The sequence below is a fragment of the Hylaeus anthracinus genome, unplaced genomic scaffold, assembly GCF_026225885.1.
Source record: "Hylaeus anthracinus isolate JK02 unplaced genomic scaffold, UHH_iyHylAnth1.0_haploid 0, whole genome shotgun sequence".
Taxonomy (NCBI): Eukaryota; Metazoa; Arthropoda; class Insecta; order Hymenoptera; family Colletidae; genus Hylaeus; species Hylaeus anthracinus.
Window position 1 is genome coordinate 15,925,296 of NW_026533254.1, and position 14,161 is coordinate 15,939,456.

A 14,161-nucleotide genomic window follows, 5' to 3' on the forward strand; every position below is an offset into this window, starting at 1 on the left:
CGCTGAGATCAGTTCGTTTTGTTGTCATCAGCCACATTTACACTAAGTTGTTTTTACCAAGTTTTTAGTGGAACGTTTTAATTTTCTATTCTTCCACTTAGCTTCGATTCAACGACAGAAGATGCGAAGGATGGTGCGTACCGTTTACACGAAATTACCTGGCGAATAGCACCAGTGACAGTTGCCGTTGTGTGCTACACTCGACGCTCAGGTTAGAATTCGATAACCCACTTTTTCTGAAAGGCCAAATCTCTTTCTTTTCCCCAATTATCTCGTTTCGTTCCTCGCCAATTAAAAAACACGTCGAACTACGCGATAGCGCGATGAATTTTTATCGAATTCGAATACAACAGGGTCCTGACCCTTATCTCCAATACATTATCTGTACTCTTGTCACTAATTATCTGACAATTTTTGCGAGTAAAAACACTGAATTTAAATGGTGAATTTTCGTTTCGTGCCCCGAGTTACAATATGCAATAATTTTGGAGTAATTTAGAGACTCTGTAACGTTGTTGTATCTATGCGTGTTGTCATAGGTAACAACATATATTAAATGGTGATTACCAGTGCCATGGAGAGAAGAATCAAATTGAAAACATTGAATAGTCACATAACGTGCAAGATATGCAGAGGCTATTTGATAGATGCCACCACTGTTACCGAATGCTTACACACATTTTGCAAAAGCTGCCTAGTGAAACATTTGGAGGAGAAACATACCTGTCCGACATGCCAAATAGTGATACATCAGTCGCACCCCCTTCAGTACATAAGCTTCGACAGAACTATGCAAGATATCGTATACAAATTAGTTCCTGATCTACAAGAGAGTTAGTAAATTCGTTGATACCTCAGACAATGGAGAGTATGAATGATGAATCCATCATATCTTGTTTCAGATGAAATTAAAAGGGAAAGGGAATTTTACAGAGCACGAGGTTTACCTTGTCCAAAGGATGTTCTACCAAATGCCGGGGAAGTCGAAGAAGAAAAATCAGGAGCAGATACGCATGCAGAATCCGACTACCATCGTGCAGACGAACAGGTATAAATAATTGAGAACCTTTATCACCTTGAGGTGTTAAATCTGATTTCACAAAACTAATTGGTAAACGTTTCTTTTTTAGGTTAACGTCTGTTTGGAGTGTGTAAATACAAATTTAAAGACTTTGAAAAGAAGATTCATTAGGTGCTCTGCCCAAGCGACTATTACGCATTTGAAAAAGTTTATTGCCAAGAAAGTCCTAAACGGGATGGAAAAATATCGAGATGTAAGTAAGCCCTATATTTCCGTCGTATTTGAATTTGTCGTGTTCCAACTGTTGTACTTAATCGATACGTTAATTACAGATTGATATTTTGTGCAATGACGAACTCTTAGGTAAGGACCATACGTTAAAATTTGTTTATGTAACAAGATGGAGGTTCCGGGACCCACCTTTGAGGCTACAATATAGACCACGAATAGACATTTAAGACTAATATTTCTATGTTCGATACGCGATGAAAAATCACAAAGAAATCTGTACCTACTTTATATGTTTCCTAGTTCTATTCGTGTATTGCCCGTTGTAGTACTTATTCCTGTGTTCGCAGCAAGAATTTGAAATTGAATTTCGAATCGGAGAATCTTCTCGCGAAAAGAAAAAAAGGAGGGGGAAATGGCTTTAGACTTACATCTTTCTACCGAATCATCTTAACCGGAATACCAATAGTCATTAGCACAACGTACGTGTAAAAATAGGGATTCCATCATTTATACGCTCGATTAACTTTTTATTCCGTTCGTAGTTAGGGTTTCGAATCGTTTTGCATACCGTTTCACGTGGGTTACATTAACTCGACACTTCGAATTCGGTGCGTTACTTTTAACGATTATAGATTTGTGTAATGTGTAGCGTATAAGTAGACCAAGAACGCGACGCGACACGAGAAAAGGACATTTCCATCTCACTAGTGTCGCGGAGCGTGTTTAATAAACATTTTAGTTGCAACGTTGCATCTCGTCACAGCGACGTGGCATAACATTGCGTGTTCTTAACATCTAGTTTGAGTAAATATTTCAAGCATTCTTTGTTCCGAAACACGAGAATGCCGGCTAGTGTCTTTCATGGATGAAGGTTTATTACTTTTACGGTAATCGAAAACGGAACAAAGTCGCCCTTCTCTTCGTAATCCTAAGACGTGAATTGTTTTGATACGTACCCTGATTGTATATAGAATATTTTTGACAGAATTCTGATAACATTGCGCATAGACGCGGCTTTGTATTAGACGAATGAGGAAAAAAAGAAAGAAAGAAAGAAAGAGAATACCGGGCCTAGGCGCGTGGATCTAGGCCTCTTTAACTTTGTATGTTTACGCACTGTACACATTCTAATTCGGCCCCGAATTTCACTCAATACCGGGCTACAAAAGAATTTTATCAGATGTGACATATTTTCTCGATGGATTTGATAAGAACAACGACGTGTTGAGCGGAACGCGGGGCATTTATCGCTTTGTAGTAAATGAACTTGTTTCATCGGACAGTGTAAAGCGAAAAAAAAAAACAACCGTGTGATTGTATATAAATATTCTAGGGAAATGAAATGAAATCAACTTTACAAAGTAGCAGCATTTCATGAATGCTAGGGCTTGTACGTTGTACACTATGTGTGTATCTCCATAAATTATTAAATAAATATGTTTTGTACAGTATTAATCTGATGTCATTGTTCGAGGAACTAATTAAGATTTTAAAAGCGCCGCGCTTGCGAAACTCGAAGTCCATGTATCGCAAATAATCGAAGCTGACATTTCGTGAATGTTACATACTTCAGATTGATCGTATTTATTTAAGTATTATAAAAATTTGTTTAAACGACAAGCGTTCCGAGGCGACTAAAGATAAACATCAACCACCCCCAAAAATTCGTAAAACGTTGATTGATTATCTAACTTCACGTAGTTACCAAATTGATGCCAAGTCGGGACGCCACCAGAATATTAATTTCGATCGAGTGACTTTAAGTAGTCTTATCACGTAATACCAAACTAAAAATCGAAATCGATACAAATATGTGCGTCTTAAAGTTCTTAAAGGACACAATCAGAAAGCTACAAACACGTTTCTCAGACAAAACTCGAGAAGTTAAAATTTCGATTCTTCAAATGATTACAATTATTACATATTTTTAGTAGTATTTTTAATAAAACAGATCGCTTGTAGCCTCTCAAAAGAACCCAACGAGTATTAGTAATCGAAATAGAAAACCTTACGTTAATTTTCTTAAGTGAATGTGCAGAAAGGGATGATTCGTCGTTGGCACCAAAATTTCATACTACGGTTTGAAAATATCGCGCATGCGCAGTCGTCGACTGGTTAAAACGGTCGGCGCATGCGCTGTCGTCGAGCAAGTTGAACGAACCGCATGCGCAGTGCATTCCGAAATAGTTTGTGGTCAATGCGCGATAAGTAGAGACCGTTGCTGCTGTCCAGCAGCACGGCAGGTGCAATATAGTTTAATTTTTCAATGAATTTGATTTCAAGAGTCAGTGTTTTCTCGTATGTGTGTCTTACGTGCAGTTTCTCAAATAAATGAGCTTGCAGGACAGCCTGTTTTCCGAAGAGGTGGAGTACGACGTGACTCTGTTTTCAAGGGACAAAAAACGGAAAAGGTAAGAGCCAAATGATCACGTTTCCTGATGCAACGACGCGCCTTTAAAGGTTAGATCGGTAGCTTTTGCAACGTGTTTTCGAACATTACTCGCAACTTTCGATTTCTAGCGATGTTTACAACGGTAAAAAACCTGGCGAAGCTTTCCCACGGGAGTCATTGAACTCGTAATTGGAAAAATGCGACTCTTATGTATTTGACGTGTGTCATTGGAAAAATAAGATAACGTGCGTCGTAAATAGCGTTAATTGGATAAGTTACGAGCTTTTATAACGGTTTCTACGAACACTACACGGTGTACGTCGGTTGAATTGAATTTATCCAGATTCGAAGACTATTAAAGTTGCTTTTAGGATTCAAAGATGGGTGAAGTTCTAGTCTAGACGAAAATTTCAATAACCTTCCGAATTGAATATAAACTAAAGAAGTCGTTCGTTGTTCGCTTAGGGCTTCGAACAATAGTTAAGACGATACCGTACAAACGCCAAGGAACGTGTAACAACTTATCGACTTCTTTCGCGACCTCTGAGTTACACCGTTATAAATATCTCGGTCTGAAGGTAAATGACTAATACGTATCATCGTTTTCCAGCCCACGATCGTTGACTCGCGCTTATTTACGAAGACAATCCCGTTACGTTGCCATATAGATTCTACGTTTCTTTCTTTTTTTTTTTTTACGTGACCCGCGTGCTTCGAATGCGGGCGCTTTTTTTCCGCTTTGAACTTTTCTATTATTAGCAGCTGCATAACGTTTTGAGAAACATAAAAGAACCGCGAGTCTATTGGCAACCTGCCCGAGAAAAATGAAGAAACATTTTATGGTTGTCTAACATTACCTCCAAATTATTGGATGAATTTTCATGTCGCGCGTATCGCGGTTGAATAGTCCCTTACACGTAAGTTTAAAATTAAATTCCATTGGAAATATCGTGTAACAGCGTGTACTTGAGAGTTTTTTATTATCTTCGTAGGATTGTGTGCACAGTTGGTCAGATTTTCATTCGGTCAGCCAATCAGAGTAACGAATAACGCTGTATCTAGATAAACTTTGATTCATGACTCACGAATAAACTTTTATTTTACAGATAACATATATAGAACGTAAATAACGTAAACAAGCTTGCACGCGATACTGCACAATTATCGGAGAACCCCGAATCCTTTGAATTTCGTCAGCCTCCGGGACTGTCCAATACCAACGTAAAAATATAAAGTTAACGGTTAACTAGAGTTCTCTAGTTATTTCTTTTTATTACGACCAATTCAGGTTGTAGGTAGCACTCGGTTATTATTATTAACTTCCCGATTTATAGGGAAGTTATCGTATTTGGCCCTAAAATGAAAAATCGATTTTTTAGCAGATCTCCATGTTTCAAGGTCATTGGAGTAATTTTACCCTATTTTTAACAAATTGTTCGTGTGCGTGAGCGCGCGCGGGCGCGTATGTATGTGCGTATGTAAACAAATTTTTCGTTAACGTTTTCTAAAAAAAACTACTAGCGAGATCAAAATGATCGATGAATGCAATCGATGTGTATCAATCTAGCTTAGAGCTGATTAGATTTTCTTCGAATTCGGTCCAGTATTTTTTTAGTTTTTTTTTTTTTTTAAGAAAACTTAATAACAACGCAATCTAGTGTTTTACAATGATATAACGTCGATATCCATCGATTCTTGATATTTTATTCGATTACATAGCCTAAATGAACCTCTGGCCCAAATGATTTATTTTTCGAACGGATCCACCTCGATCACGATTGCCAATCTACCGCGACGCTCGCTTAACGTATGTCGCTCACGTACACTCATGATTACGTGAACCACGCAACGCTTACGAGATTGCAGTCTGTTTTTTTCATTGTAGTTCAAGGCTCGTCGATTTGGTCGTCGATGAACGTAATTAACAGATAAAGCTTACGATACACAACGATCCGAACCGTATTCGCGGGGATAGTCGTTTTGCATGGCTCGCAGAGTCGATTTCTTTTTCTTCGTGGCTTTCTTTCGAGCCAAAGGGTTGGATGGAGGGGTGGAACCAATTTATCGCGCTACACGCTTCGTTCCACATGAACGGCTGGCATGTAATTTAACTATCGCGTAACGTGGAACATCGGTTAAGGTGAAAATCCAAGATCGCTCGGGTATCCTCGCGAAATCGTTTATCGACTGTAAAAAAAAAAAAGAAAAGGACTGCCTCGAAACTGCGCTTCCTGTTCGTCTCAATTAGCTCGACTTTTCAGCTGCTCTCGAGGATATTCCAGATGCTCGAGTTAAAGAAGAATTACGTAGATTAATGTATTCTATGAAATTGTTCGCTCTTCTCTATTTCTTCTCTTTGAATACTAACCTCTTTGCTACTGTGCGCAGGAAGGAACAAAAAACCCCAGACTGGAACTCGCGAAAATTCCTACGATGTTAAAATTGTTTTAACACTTTCGCTGCGGATGACGCACACGCGCGGCCAACTGAAAATATATGTTTGTTTTTATTATTTTTCAATTTTGATTTTTCTTTTTTTCTTTTTGGTCGGCAATCATATTATACTTTTTTAGTCGGTTTAGTCGTATTTAGACATTCGTTACGATATAAGCATTCATGTTGGTCTGTTCTTTTCTGTTTAGTGTTGCGGTTAGACTTTTGGAAAATTTTCTTTCCGTGTTTACCCTTATAGAATGGATAATAACCGACTGGGACCTTCGGGCATCGAACGCAGGTAGTTTCTTTATAAAATACTTTACGAAATAATTTACCACAGATATATGTTTCTAAAAATAATATCGTATTAGAACATTTGTAAGAAATTTTTCATTAAAGAAAAATATAATTGCAGCTCCCAGCGAAGTATAGCTTCCCAACTACTTATTTTCGTCCGCAGCGAAAGCGTTAATGGTAATTGTATGGCCCCGTAGCGAATTACGCGTGTATCGCTGTAACATTGAATCGAGGAATAGGACACGCATATACAAATGTTACGTGAAAACGTTAAACGAGCCCGTTATCGTTGGTGGAATGCGATCGAAACGACGCGATACGGGCGAATGCCTCGAAATTCGAGGAAACGAACGAAGGAGAAAGTATAAACGTCGCGTTATGTAAAAGTTAGGCCAGCCGGCGTTCATCTGACACGGCACACCGCGCAGTGGCCCGGGGCAACGCGGTTACGTTCACCGTCCGACCGTCCTCAGTCCGGTCTCACTTTCAACGACGATCGTAACGCGTACTTTTCACTTTTGCAGGGTACTCGTCTTTCCACCTGTAAACAACTATCGGAGGTACATCATACACCAGCTGGTGCAGGATCGTTTCGACGAGCTGCACACGTTCTCCATTGGCCAGGGATCGGCCAGACGTACCGTCGTGTGCTACAAAAGTGACGTGATAAGGTATCGGACACGGTTCCACGCTTTATTACGGCGACGCGGGTCCAGGAACGAAATTGGATTTCAAACGAAACAGCCCAGCCGATACAACCTGTCTTCTGCTTTCCATAGTGTCCAAACTTCTTTTATAACAAACTAATTTACCACGCGTAATTCCTAATCTTATTTCCGAATTTAAAAATACTCTTTGTTGGTTTTCCGACGAGGTCTCCGTATTCCATTTTCTCTTCTGTGAAGGTGTAACGCTAAGTGATAAAGCGAAGTTTATGTAAGTGCTATACATAACTTTTGTTTGATCTCTAATTTTCATTACGTAGAATAGTCCATAGTGTCTAAACTTTTGTAACAAACTAATTATTACCACGCGTAATACTCTTTGTTGGTTTTCCAATGAGGTCTCCGAATTCCATTTCCTCTTCTGTGAAGGTATGACACTAAATGATAAAGCGAACTTTATATAATCTCCACGCATAATTTTGTCTTTAATTTCTAATTTCCGTTACTTAGAATCTCCTTCATATATATTCTATTCCAAATGCATTGTAAATCCTCTCTAAATTATATTTTATCGTCAATAATTTCGTTAAATGAATTTCGCGAATACAACTTTAAATTTACCAGCAAAACGAATGTACAAACTGAATAAAATTTATGAGAGATTTTAAAACAGCCCTAACAAGACAAATTCACTGTTACGAAATGAATTTACGACGGTGGAATTCGTGCGACGTAGCAGCGACGAACGAAAGTGAAACTGATCGGCTCAAGGTCGCCTAGCGTGTTATCCGGATGTGTCGCGAGGACTGTTCGATGCTTCGTGGATGCTCTCGTTTAAAGTTGAGAAACGATAGAATTTTTGCATCTTTGTGATTTAAGGGATCCCAAATTGAATGGTGTGCAGTGTAAACCGAACGCGAAAGTCATTGATACGCTGTTGGAGATGGGCGTTGAAGGAAGGCGGTCGCCCTCCGCTTCGCCAGAACGTGTACGAGTTCAAAGACAAGGTGACCAAAAGACCACGATTAAAAGTTTCTCTTTTCTACTAACAGAACATGGGCTTTAAATTATCTTCTTTAAATGTTTAGTAAAGTCGGTTCCTGCGGTCGAGATTTACAGGCCACCAGCTGCTAGAAGAGCCAGGAATGAACTCCACATGAGTACAGACCAAGCTCAAGTACAGTCGAGTACGGATTCGTCTTCTACCGCAAAGTAAGATATTCATTACCTATTCAATATATATTCAGAGATATTTCAACATACTTGCATCATTTACCATCAAGGTCTACGCGCCAGAAGAGGCCTGATCGCGCAGTCTACGTTCCAAGGCATCGTAGAAGTTTGGAAACCGAAGGAAGCCCTCAGCCTGTGGAGTCCTCTCGCACGAGTCGTACGGTTAAGGAGAGTTCGACTTCGTCCTCTGCTTCTCACGGGCAACCGAAGACGAATTTAAACCTTAAAGAACCAGACTCTGGTCTGCAGACGAGTGTGGATAGCGCGAAAAAGAAATCCAATACATGCATTGATAAATGTCAGGATAACTTGGACAGTCTTCACGAAGATACTCTTCATACAGATTCGAAGGACGTGCCTGTTATGGAAACATGTAACGAAGAGAAATCTGAACAGTTGAACAGCATCAACGAGGATGTGCCAAACGAATCTGACTGTTACACTGGCTCCGGTATAGAGTACGAAAGAACCGATGCATTTCAATCGCAGACTGTTAAAGAGGAAGAAATGTCTAATGATTCTAGTGAAAATAAGAATAGTTTAGTTTCGGTCGAAACGTATGTACATAACGAAATTAATATTAACGAAGAAGTAGAAAGGTCTGATAATTATAAAGATAATGTTGTTATAATATCAACGTCAAATAATAACAAGATAAACGAGGAACTCTCGAATAACGATGAAATAACGAATAAAAAGAACACAGAAATGATACACAGCAATATGGTATCCGACGTATTAATTATATCGGATGTTGTAAAAAAGGAACCACAGTCCGTTGTTAAGGAAGTCGTTCCTGTTTCTGTAACACCGCCAGAGAAGAAAGTAAAAAAGATCGAAAGGCAAAAGAGCAAACCAGCCCCTCCGCCTTCTCCTCCTGTTAAAAAAATAAATAGGGACGAATGCGACTGGGATAGTTTATTCGACGACAACGGCGACTGCTTAGATCCAACCCTTATAGAAGAGGCAAGTATTTAGGTATATATATATATATATTTCTTTTTGAACAAAAGAAGTAAAATTTGTTTTACAACAACTTTGTGTTTAGTTATCTTCCGCAGTGGGTGACGTTGTAATAGAGCAACCGAAAAGCGATTACAAGTCGTACACCAAACACATCGAAGTATCCAGCGACGAGTTCGCTCATGTTGTCGAGATATACAACTTCCCATCGGAATTTAAAACCAGCGACTTAGCAACCGTTTTCAGTTCGTTCAAGAATGGCGGTTTCGAGCTAAAGTGGGTAGACGACACCCATTGTCTTGGAGTCTTCAGTAGCCCTCTTGTTGGTAATTAAAAACACATTGTGTTTTTCATTAAGTAATTAACGAGTGCTTAACGTTCGCGAATTCTCAGCTGCCGAGGTATTGGCGTCTGATCATCCGTTCGTGAAAACAAGGCCACTGAGCGAGGCCACAGCCTTGAGCAAAACGAAAGCAAGGAGAAGCGCGGAATTTTTGCAGCCTTACAGAAGTCGTCCGGAAACTTGCGCGGCATTGGCTAGACGATTGGTCACGGGTGCTTTGGGCGTGAAATTGGCCACCGCTAGACAAGAACGGGAACACGAGAAGAATGTACTGCGCGAAGCTAAAGGTAAAACATCATTTATCTGTATAGAAAAAAATGATGAGCTGGTCAAAAGGGAAATATTCTTTTTTTCTTTTAGAGAAACGTCGATTAGCCAATAAACAACGAGATGACGTTTGGGAGGGCATAATTCCTGAAAAGTAGCATTATCTGTTGGTAATGTAGCGTCATTACATTGGGACTTACGTCATATGTAAATGTTTCGCGACGTTTACATGCATTTTGTGCCTTACTCATCTATTTTTCATCTTTGACAAAAACGCATTTTGTCGAACTGATTTGGCTATTGGTTTTGGGAACACGGGGGAATAACTTTGTCAATAGATGAGTGCGGCATGACGGTTATACCGTAACGGATATATATTTGCTTAGGACTGGTAAATGAGTTTCCAACGTTTCTTTGTTTTCTACATATATGCATATCACGATTTGTCCAGACCAGTTGAATGTGAGTGCCTGTTGCATTATTTTCTAATGGAAGGATATCGAGTATTTTAAGTGATATTGTAGATATAGGGCGATTTATAGCCCTGGCTTTAGAAAACTACAAACAGAAGTAGACAAACGTCTTTATGATACGGTTATTCTTACCTCAATGGTTGCCTCTGTTATAAATTTATAAATACGATGACAAACAATGCTGTGTTGTGCAATGATAATACGAGACAATAAGATTAGAATGTTAGAAAATAATGATACTCTTTACATACGAGCACGCGTGCACATACATCGATTTAACTACAGTGATATATAATCAAAACGTGTCTTCACAGAGTTATGATTTCACAAGGGCGATGTGGTATTTTATTATTGTCTGTGCAACATAAAATATTGTAGTTGTGAATTGTACCGCGTATACATATATATATATCTCTGTTATATAAATGTTAAAATCTGACGCACAATCATGATGTCTACACGTATTACAGATTTACTAAAACAAACTCAGAATTAAAGATTGTATTTTTATATACAATTGTTACCAACAGAGGAATAAAGATATGTATCGCCAAATCCTAGTCAATGTACGCAAGAATTATGTTACCTATATTGTATGTTATATTGCCGAATTTTTGTCACAAATCGACAAATGAATTTAACGAAAAGAATAAAAAAAAATATTTTATGTACCATACAGTCTGCATATATTTTCATCCCATTTAGCAACCAATTACATGTCGATCTAATTCTACAGATTAAAAATTCACATTAACTGTAGCTTCTTTAAAAATGGCAGTATAGTGTGCTGTACATAGAAAGTATTCGTATAATTGGACAAATTACTCGATTCGTTAAACAGATGTGTCGCGAGATCGCCGACTGTTGCAGAAGCGTAGAGTAAATGTGTTTTATATACAATAATTCGTTCGAATGTAATACAAATGTAAGTTGGCTGATTACCATTTCCCTCCCTTCTTTTTCTTTTTCTGTTGAACTTTTCGTTGCTTTTGGCGTGGTCCGGATGTTTCCACTGCTGGGCTGTGCCGTGGATTGGGCGTCCGTTTGACATTTGTGGGCATTTTAGTGATATCACTGCAACAATTAAAAAATTAAGTTGATCAAATAATTTTTATGATTTTAGAGGAAATAACTTTCACGCATGATTTTAATACGCACTAAAGATCGCTAGCCCCCGCAGCAGCGCCCTGAGTACCCTTCATTGCAGCATCCCGATTTCTTCTGTCACGTTTTTTCCTGAATCCACTGCGTTCGTGTCTAGGTAGCCACCTTTCAGGATCAGGCGGAACATTTGGATCGTAATTCTTGGGTAACTTTCCTTTGCGTTTACGTTTCTTACGTTTCTTTTGTGTTGCATCAATAGTAGGTTTGCTGAACAAATCAAAATATCGGTTACACCATTCCAAGAAATAAAACTAGAATAAACGAATTGCTTGTAAATATGAAAGATATTTACCCAGGAGATGGCTCTATCTTTTTCTTGATCACCTTGGTACCGATTACCCAATTACTGCTCTCCAAAGCGTCGATGTCAGTTGTTTCAGAGAGATCATGAAGAGGCGGCAAGCGTTTCGATAGAAGATACGCCTTTTCTGGGCTGAATTGCGCGTAGGTCACCACTAACTGTGCCAACGTTTTGGTGTCCGAAGGTGAAGCGTCCAGCATTTCTTGTAGAATGTCTGCCATTACTCTAAAATCTTTTTCTCGTAGATAGAAGTCAGCGGCCTGCCGCCACAGTTCTCCCAAATTAGCGGTGGTTTCCTAAAAATGTGATCATTAAATAGTAAAGTAATAAAAAAAATAGAAGAATTCATATATTCACCTTATTTTTCTTGTAATAGTTCATAGCATTTTTAAGAGCAGCAGATGCTTTCTCGCGGTTATTATCAGCCATGTGAAGAGTTACAAGTGCGCTAACTATACCAGGTAACGATCTATCTCTTTCGTTCAAGTTTTCAAGAATATCAATCGCCTCCTGTCTCTCATCCTGGCTTAACAGTAGTTGGACGCAAACCAGTTTCATCCGTAACTCTTTGTCGCCAACTGCGTACTGAGTTAACAATTTCGCTGCTTCTTTTGCTTTGCCTTCTTTAGCAAGTTGCATTGCTTTGATAAACATGGCATCCGCGGCTAGCACAGGATGATCCTTAGCGAGCTTGTTGCACAGTGCTTGGCATTGCTCCGCCTGTAAATTTGCAAAACATATACGATACAAACGATGATAATATAAATATACAATTATTGTTCGTTAAATTTATACCTGATCAGTATATAAAGCCAGTAAACACTGATTGTACGCGATGTTTCTCCTTTGCCTGGAAGTTAATTTGTGTTCCAAACTATCATGAGTTGCAGTTTTCATTCTCTTCTTACTATCGAACACATTTTGATCCCTATTGAGGCACATAAGATTATTGCTTGCAACCGCTACTAAGGCTATATCGTCTGGTTTTGCTTTCAAGGCAGAAGCGTATAAAGCTTGAGCTTCCTTCTCGCGACCTTGAAGCTGAAGACAGTAGCCAAGCTGAACTCTGATAATTCCTATTTCGTCTTCTATTTCCTCATCTGCTACTCCATCTTCCTCTAATCCCTCTTTGCACATTTTTTCTGCTGTTTTAAGCTTCCTCTCTGCTTCTGCTAAGATAGCTTTATCTCCCTTGCTACCTTGTGCAATTAAACGACATGCCGCATTATACGTTAATTCGTATGTATCTTCACGCAACATAGGAACTTCTACAGCCTGTTAAAACAATAAATGAAAGATAATCTTGGACTATAATCGGTGATTATAATTGTAAGAGAGATTCTTACAGAATCTTCAATTGCCAAGTTTACGGTTACTGCTCCAAGATTTGTTTCTCTTTCATCTTCGTATTCATCATGAGAATTCTTTATAATGTCTCTGTATACAGCGAAACAGTCTTCGTATTTCTCAAGTCGGTACAGTATTTGTGCTTTGAGTTCCTTAAGCTTCATTGAAGGATTTGGAACATTTTCTACTACCTTCAATGCTTCGGGCACTTGATTCAGTCTGTATAAACAGTAAGCTTTCTCAAAGTGTAAATTGCTACAAAAAGAGTAGAGTCTGTTAATTTAAAAATTTCATATGGGAAGTTTAAAAGGAAATTTGTGCTTAGTGTCATGGTAAATAGTGATCGTACATTGATAGCTTCGGGTTCTTGGTAATGAATTGAAGTGCATCATTGAACTTTGATAATTGTATGAAGCAAACTATTTTGCAATGGAAAGCAGCCTCCTCGTCTTGAGAGATGCCTAGAACTGAAATATTTTTCTGTTTTGAGCACAGGTAGTTATCAGAAAGTGAAACGCAGGTTATGTTGACAATAAATTCGGAAGAATCGATTAAGTTCGTGGACTCGCGTGAAAACTTACTTTTATTTGCGGTTTTTAAGGCCCTCTCGTATTCTCCATTTTGTCCCAATTTATTTAACTCTGCGTAAAGCGCAGGAAAATTGCTTTCCTTTGTGGCCATATTGCTCACCTTTCGAGCATGTTCAACGCAACGTGGAACTAACTTGATCCAACTTGATCTTGATCATCGACCATAGAATTATATCGAATAAATAATTAAAATGACATTACAGCCTGTCCGTGTACATACGTATAATAAAACAAAGTTAAAGGAAAGTAAAAGATCGATTTCGTGTTATTTGTATTTGAAAGCTAAGTGGTATAACCACAAAGTCTGGTTATTCATTTCGAAGATATCTCGTATTCAGTGTAAGTAGTGATTATATTGTATATTATATATACATCTATAGTCGGATTACAAAGAGGAAAAATTGTTCGTATGTAGCAAATAATCTCTGGAATTGATTA

At 38.6% G+C, this 14,161-nt stretch overlaps 3 protein-coding genes across 6 annotated transcripts; 2 read left to right on the forward strand and 1 right to left on the reverse strand.

Annotated features, from left to right (window-relative positions):
* The first annotated feature begins 12 nt into the window (after positions 1 to 12).
* Positions 13 to 2,703, forward strand: LOC128890453 (polycomb group RING finger protein 3). Of its 2 annotated transcripts, none has more exons than XM_054148936.1 (5): positions 13 to 211; positions 540 to 833; positions 903 to 1,048; positions 1,131 to 1,274; positions 1,354 to 2,703. In XM_054148936.1, exons 2-5 carry the CDS (start codon positions 557 to 559, stop codon positions 1,477 to 1,479), a joined length of 693 nt encoding a protein of 230 aa, XP_054004911.1. In that variant the 5' UTR covers positions 13 to 211; positions 540 to 556; the 3' UTR covers positions 1,480 to 2,703. The 2 variants fall into 2 exon arrangements, with proteins under 2 accessions (XP_054004911.1, XP_054004920.1); XM_054148945.1 differs by having other exon boundaries at positions 16 to 133.
* A 741-nt stretch (positions 2,704 to 3,444) lies between these two features.
* Positions 3,445 to 10,996, forward strand: LOC128890410 (uncharacterized). 3 transcript variants are annotated; one of them, XM_054148873.1, is made up of 8 exons: positions 3,445 to 3,663; positions 6,902 to 7,048; positions 7,922 to 8,049; positions 8,131 to 8,254; positions 8,326 to 9,241; positions 9,324 to 9,564; positions 9,632 to 9,868; positions 9,942 to 10,996. In XM_054148873.1, the coding sequence occupies exons 1-8, from the start codon at positions 3,584 to 3,586 to the stop codon at positions 10,004 to 10,006; spliced, it is 1,938 nt and encodes a 645-aa protein (XP_054004848.1). In that variant the 5' UTR covers positions 3,445 to 3,583; the 3' UTR covers positions 10,007 to 10,996. The 3 variants fall into 3 exon arrangements, with proteins under 3 accessions (XP_054004848.1, XP_054004856.1, XP_054004865.1); XM_054148881.1 differs by lacking the exon at positions 3,445 to 3,663 and adding an exon at positions 6,177 to 6,378; XM_054148890.1 differs by lacking the exon at positions 3,445 to 3,663 and having other exon boundaries at positions 6,909 to 7,313.
* Positions 10,984 to 14,021, reverse strand: LOC128890402 (signal recognition particle subunit SRP72). Its single transcript, XM_054148860.1, has 8 exons — positions 13,715 to 14,021; positions 13,483 to 13,600; positions 13,133 to 13,388; positions 12,582 to 13,061; positions 12,144 to 12,506; positions 11,778 to 12,082; positions 11,480 to 11,692; positions 10,984 to 11,395 (listed from the first exon to the last, which is right to left on the reverse strand). Exons 1-8 carry the CDS (start codon positions 13,812 to 13,814, stop codon positions 11,260 to 11,262), a joined length of 1,971 nt encoding a protein of 656 aa, XP_054004835.1. The 5' UTR covers positions 13,815 to 14,021; the 3' UTR covers positions 10,984 to 11,259.
* Between the last annotated feature and the right edge of the window lie 140 nt (positions 14,022 to 14,161).

Excerpts from the sequence above, each read along its gene's own strand:
- LOC128890453 (XM_054148936.1), top strand. The coding sequence starts at position 557 with ATGGTGATTACCAGTGCCATGGAGAGAAGAATCAAATTGAAAACATTG. Across the intron at positions 834-902 it reads AGTTCCTGATCTACAAGAGA|ATGAAATTAAAAGGGAAAGG; the intron begins GTTAGTAAATTC and ends ATCTTGTTTCAG. Across the intron at positions 1,275-1,353 it reads GGATGGAAAAATATCGAGAT|ATTGATATTTTGTGCAATGA; the intron begins GTAAGTAAGCCC and ends CGTTAATTACAG.
- LOC128890410 (XM_054148873.1), top strand. The coding sequence starts at position 3,584 with ATGAGCTTGCAGGACAGCCTGTTTTCCGAAGAGGTGGAGTACGACGTG. Across the intron at positions 8,050-8,130 it reads TGTACGAGTTCAAAGACAAG|TAAAGTCGGTTCCTGCGGTC; the intron begins GTGACCAAAAGA and ends TTAAATGTTTAG. Across the intron at positions 8,255-8,325 it reads GATTCGTCTTCTACCGCAAA|GTCTACGCGCCAGAAGAGGC; the intron begins GTAAGATATTCA and ends TTTACCATCAAG.
- LOC128890402 (XM_054148860.1), bottom strand. The coding sequence starts at position 13,814 with ATGGCCACAAAGGAAAGCAATTTTCCTGCGCTTTACGCAGAGTTAAAT. Across the intron at positions 13,601-13,714 it reads CTTAAAAACCGCAAATAAAA|TTCTAGGCATCTCTCAAGAC; the intron begins GTAAGTTTTCAC and ends AAAATATTTCAG. Across the intron at positions 13,389-13,482 it reads AAGAACCCGAAGCTATCAAT|CAATTTACACTTTGAGAAAG; the intron begins GTACGATCACTA and ends CTCTTTTTGTAG.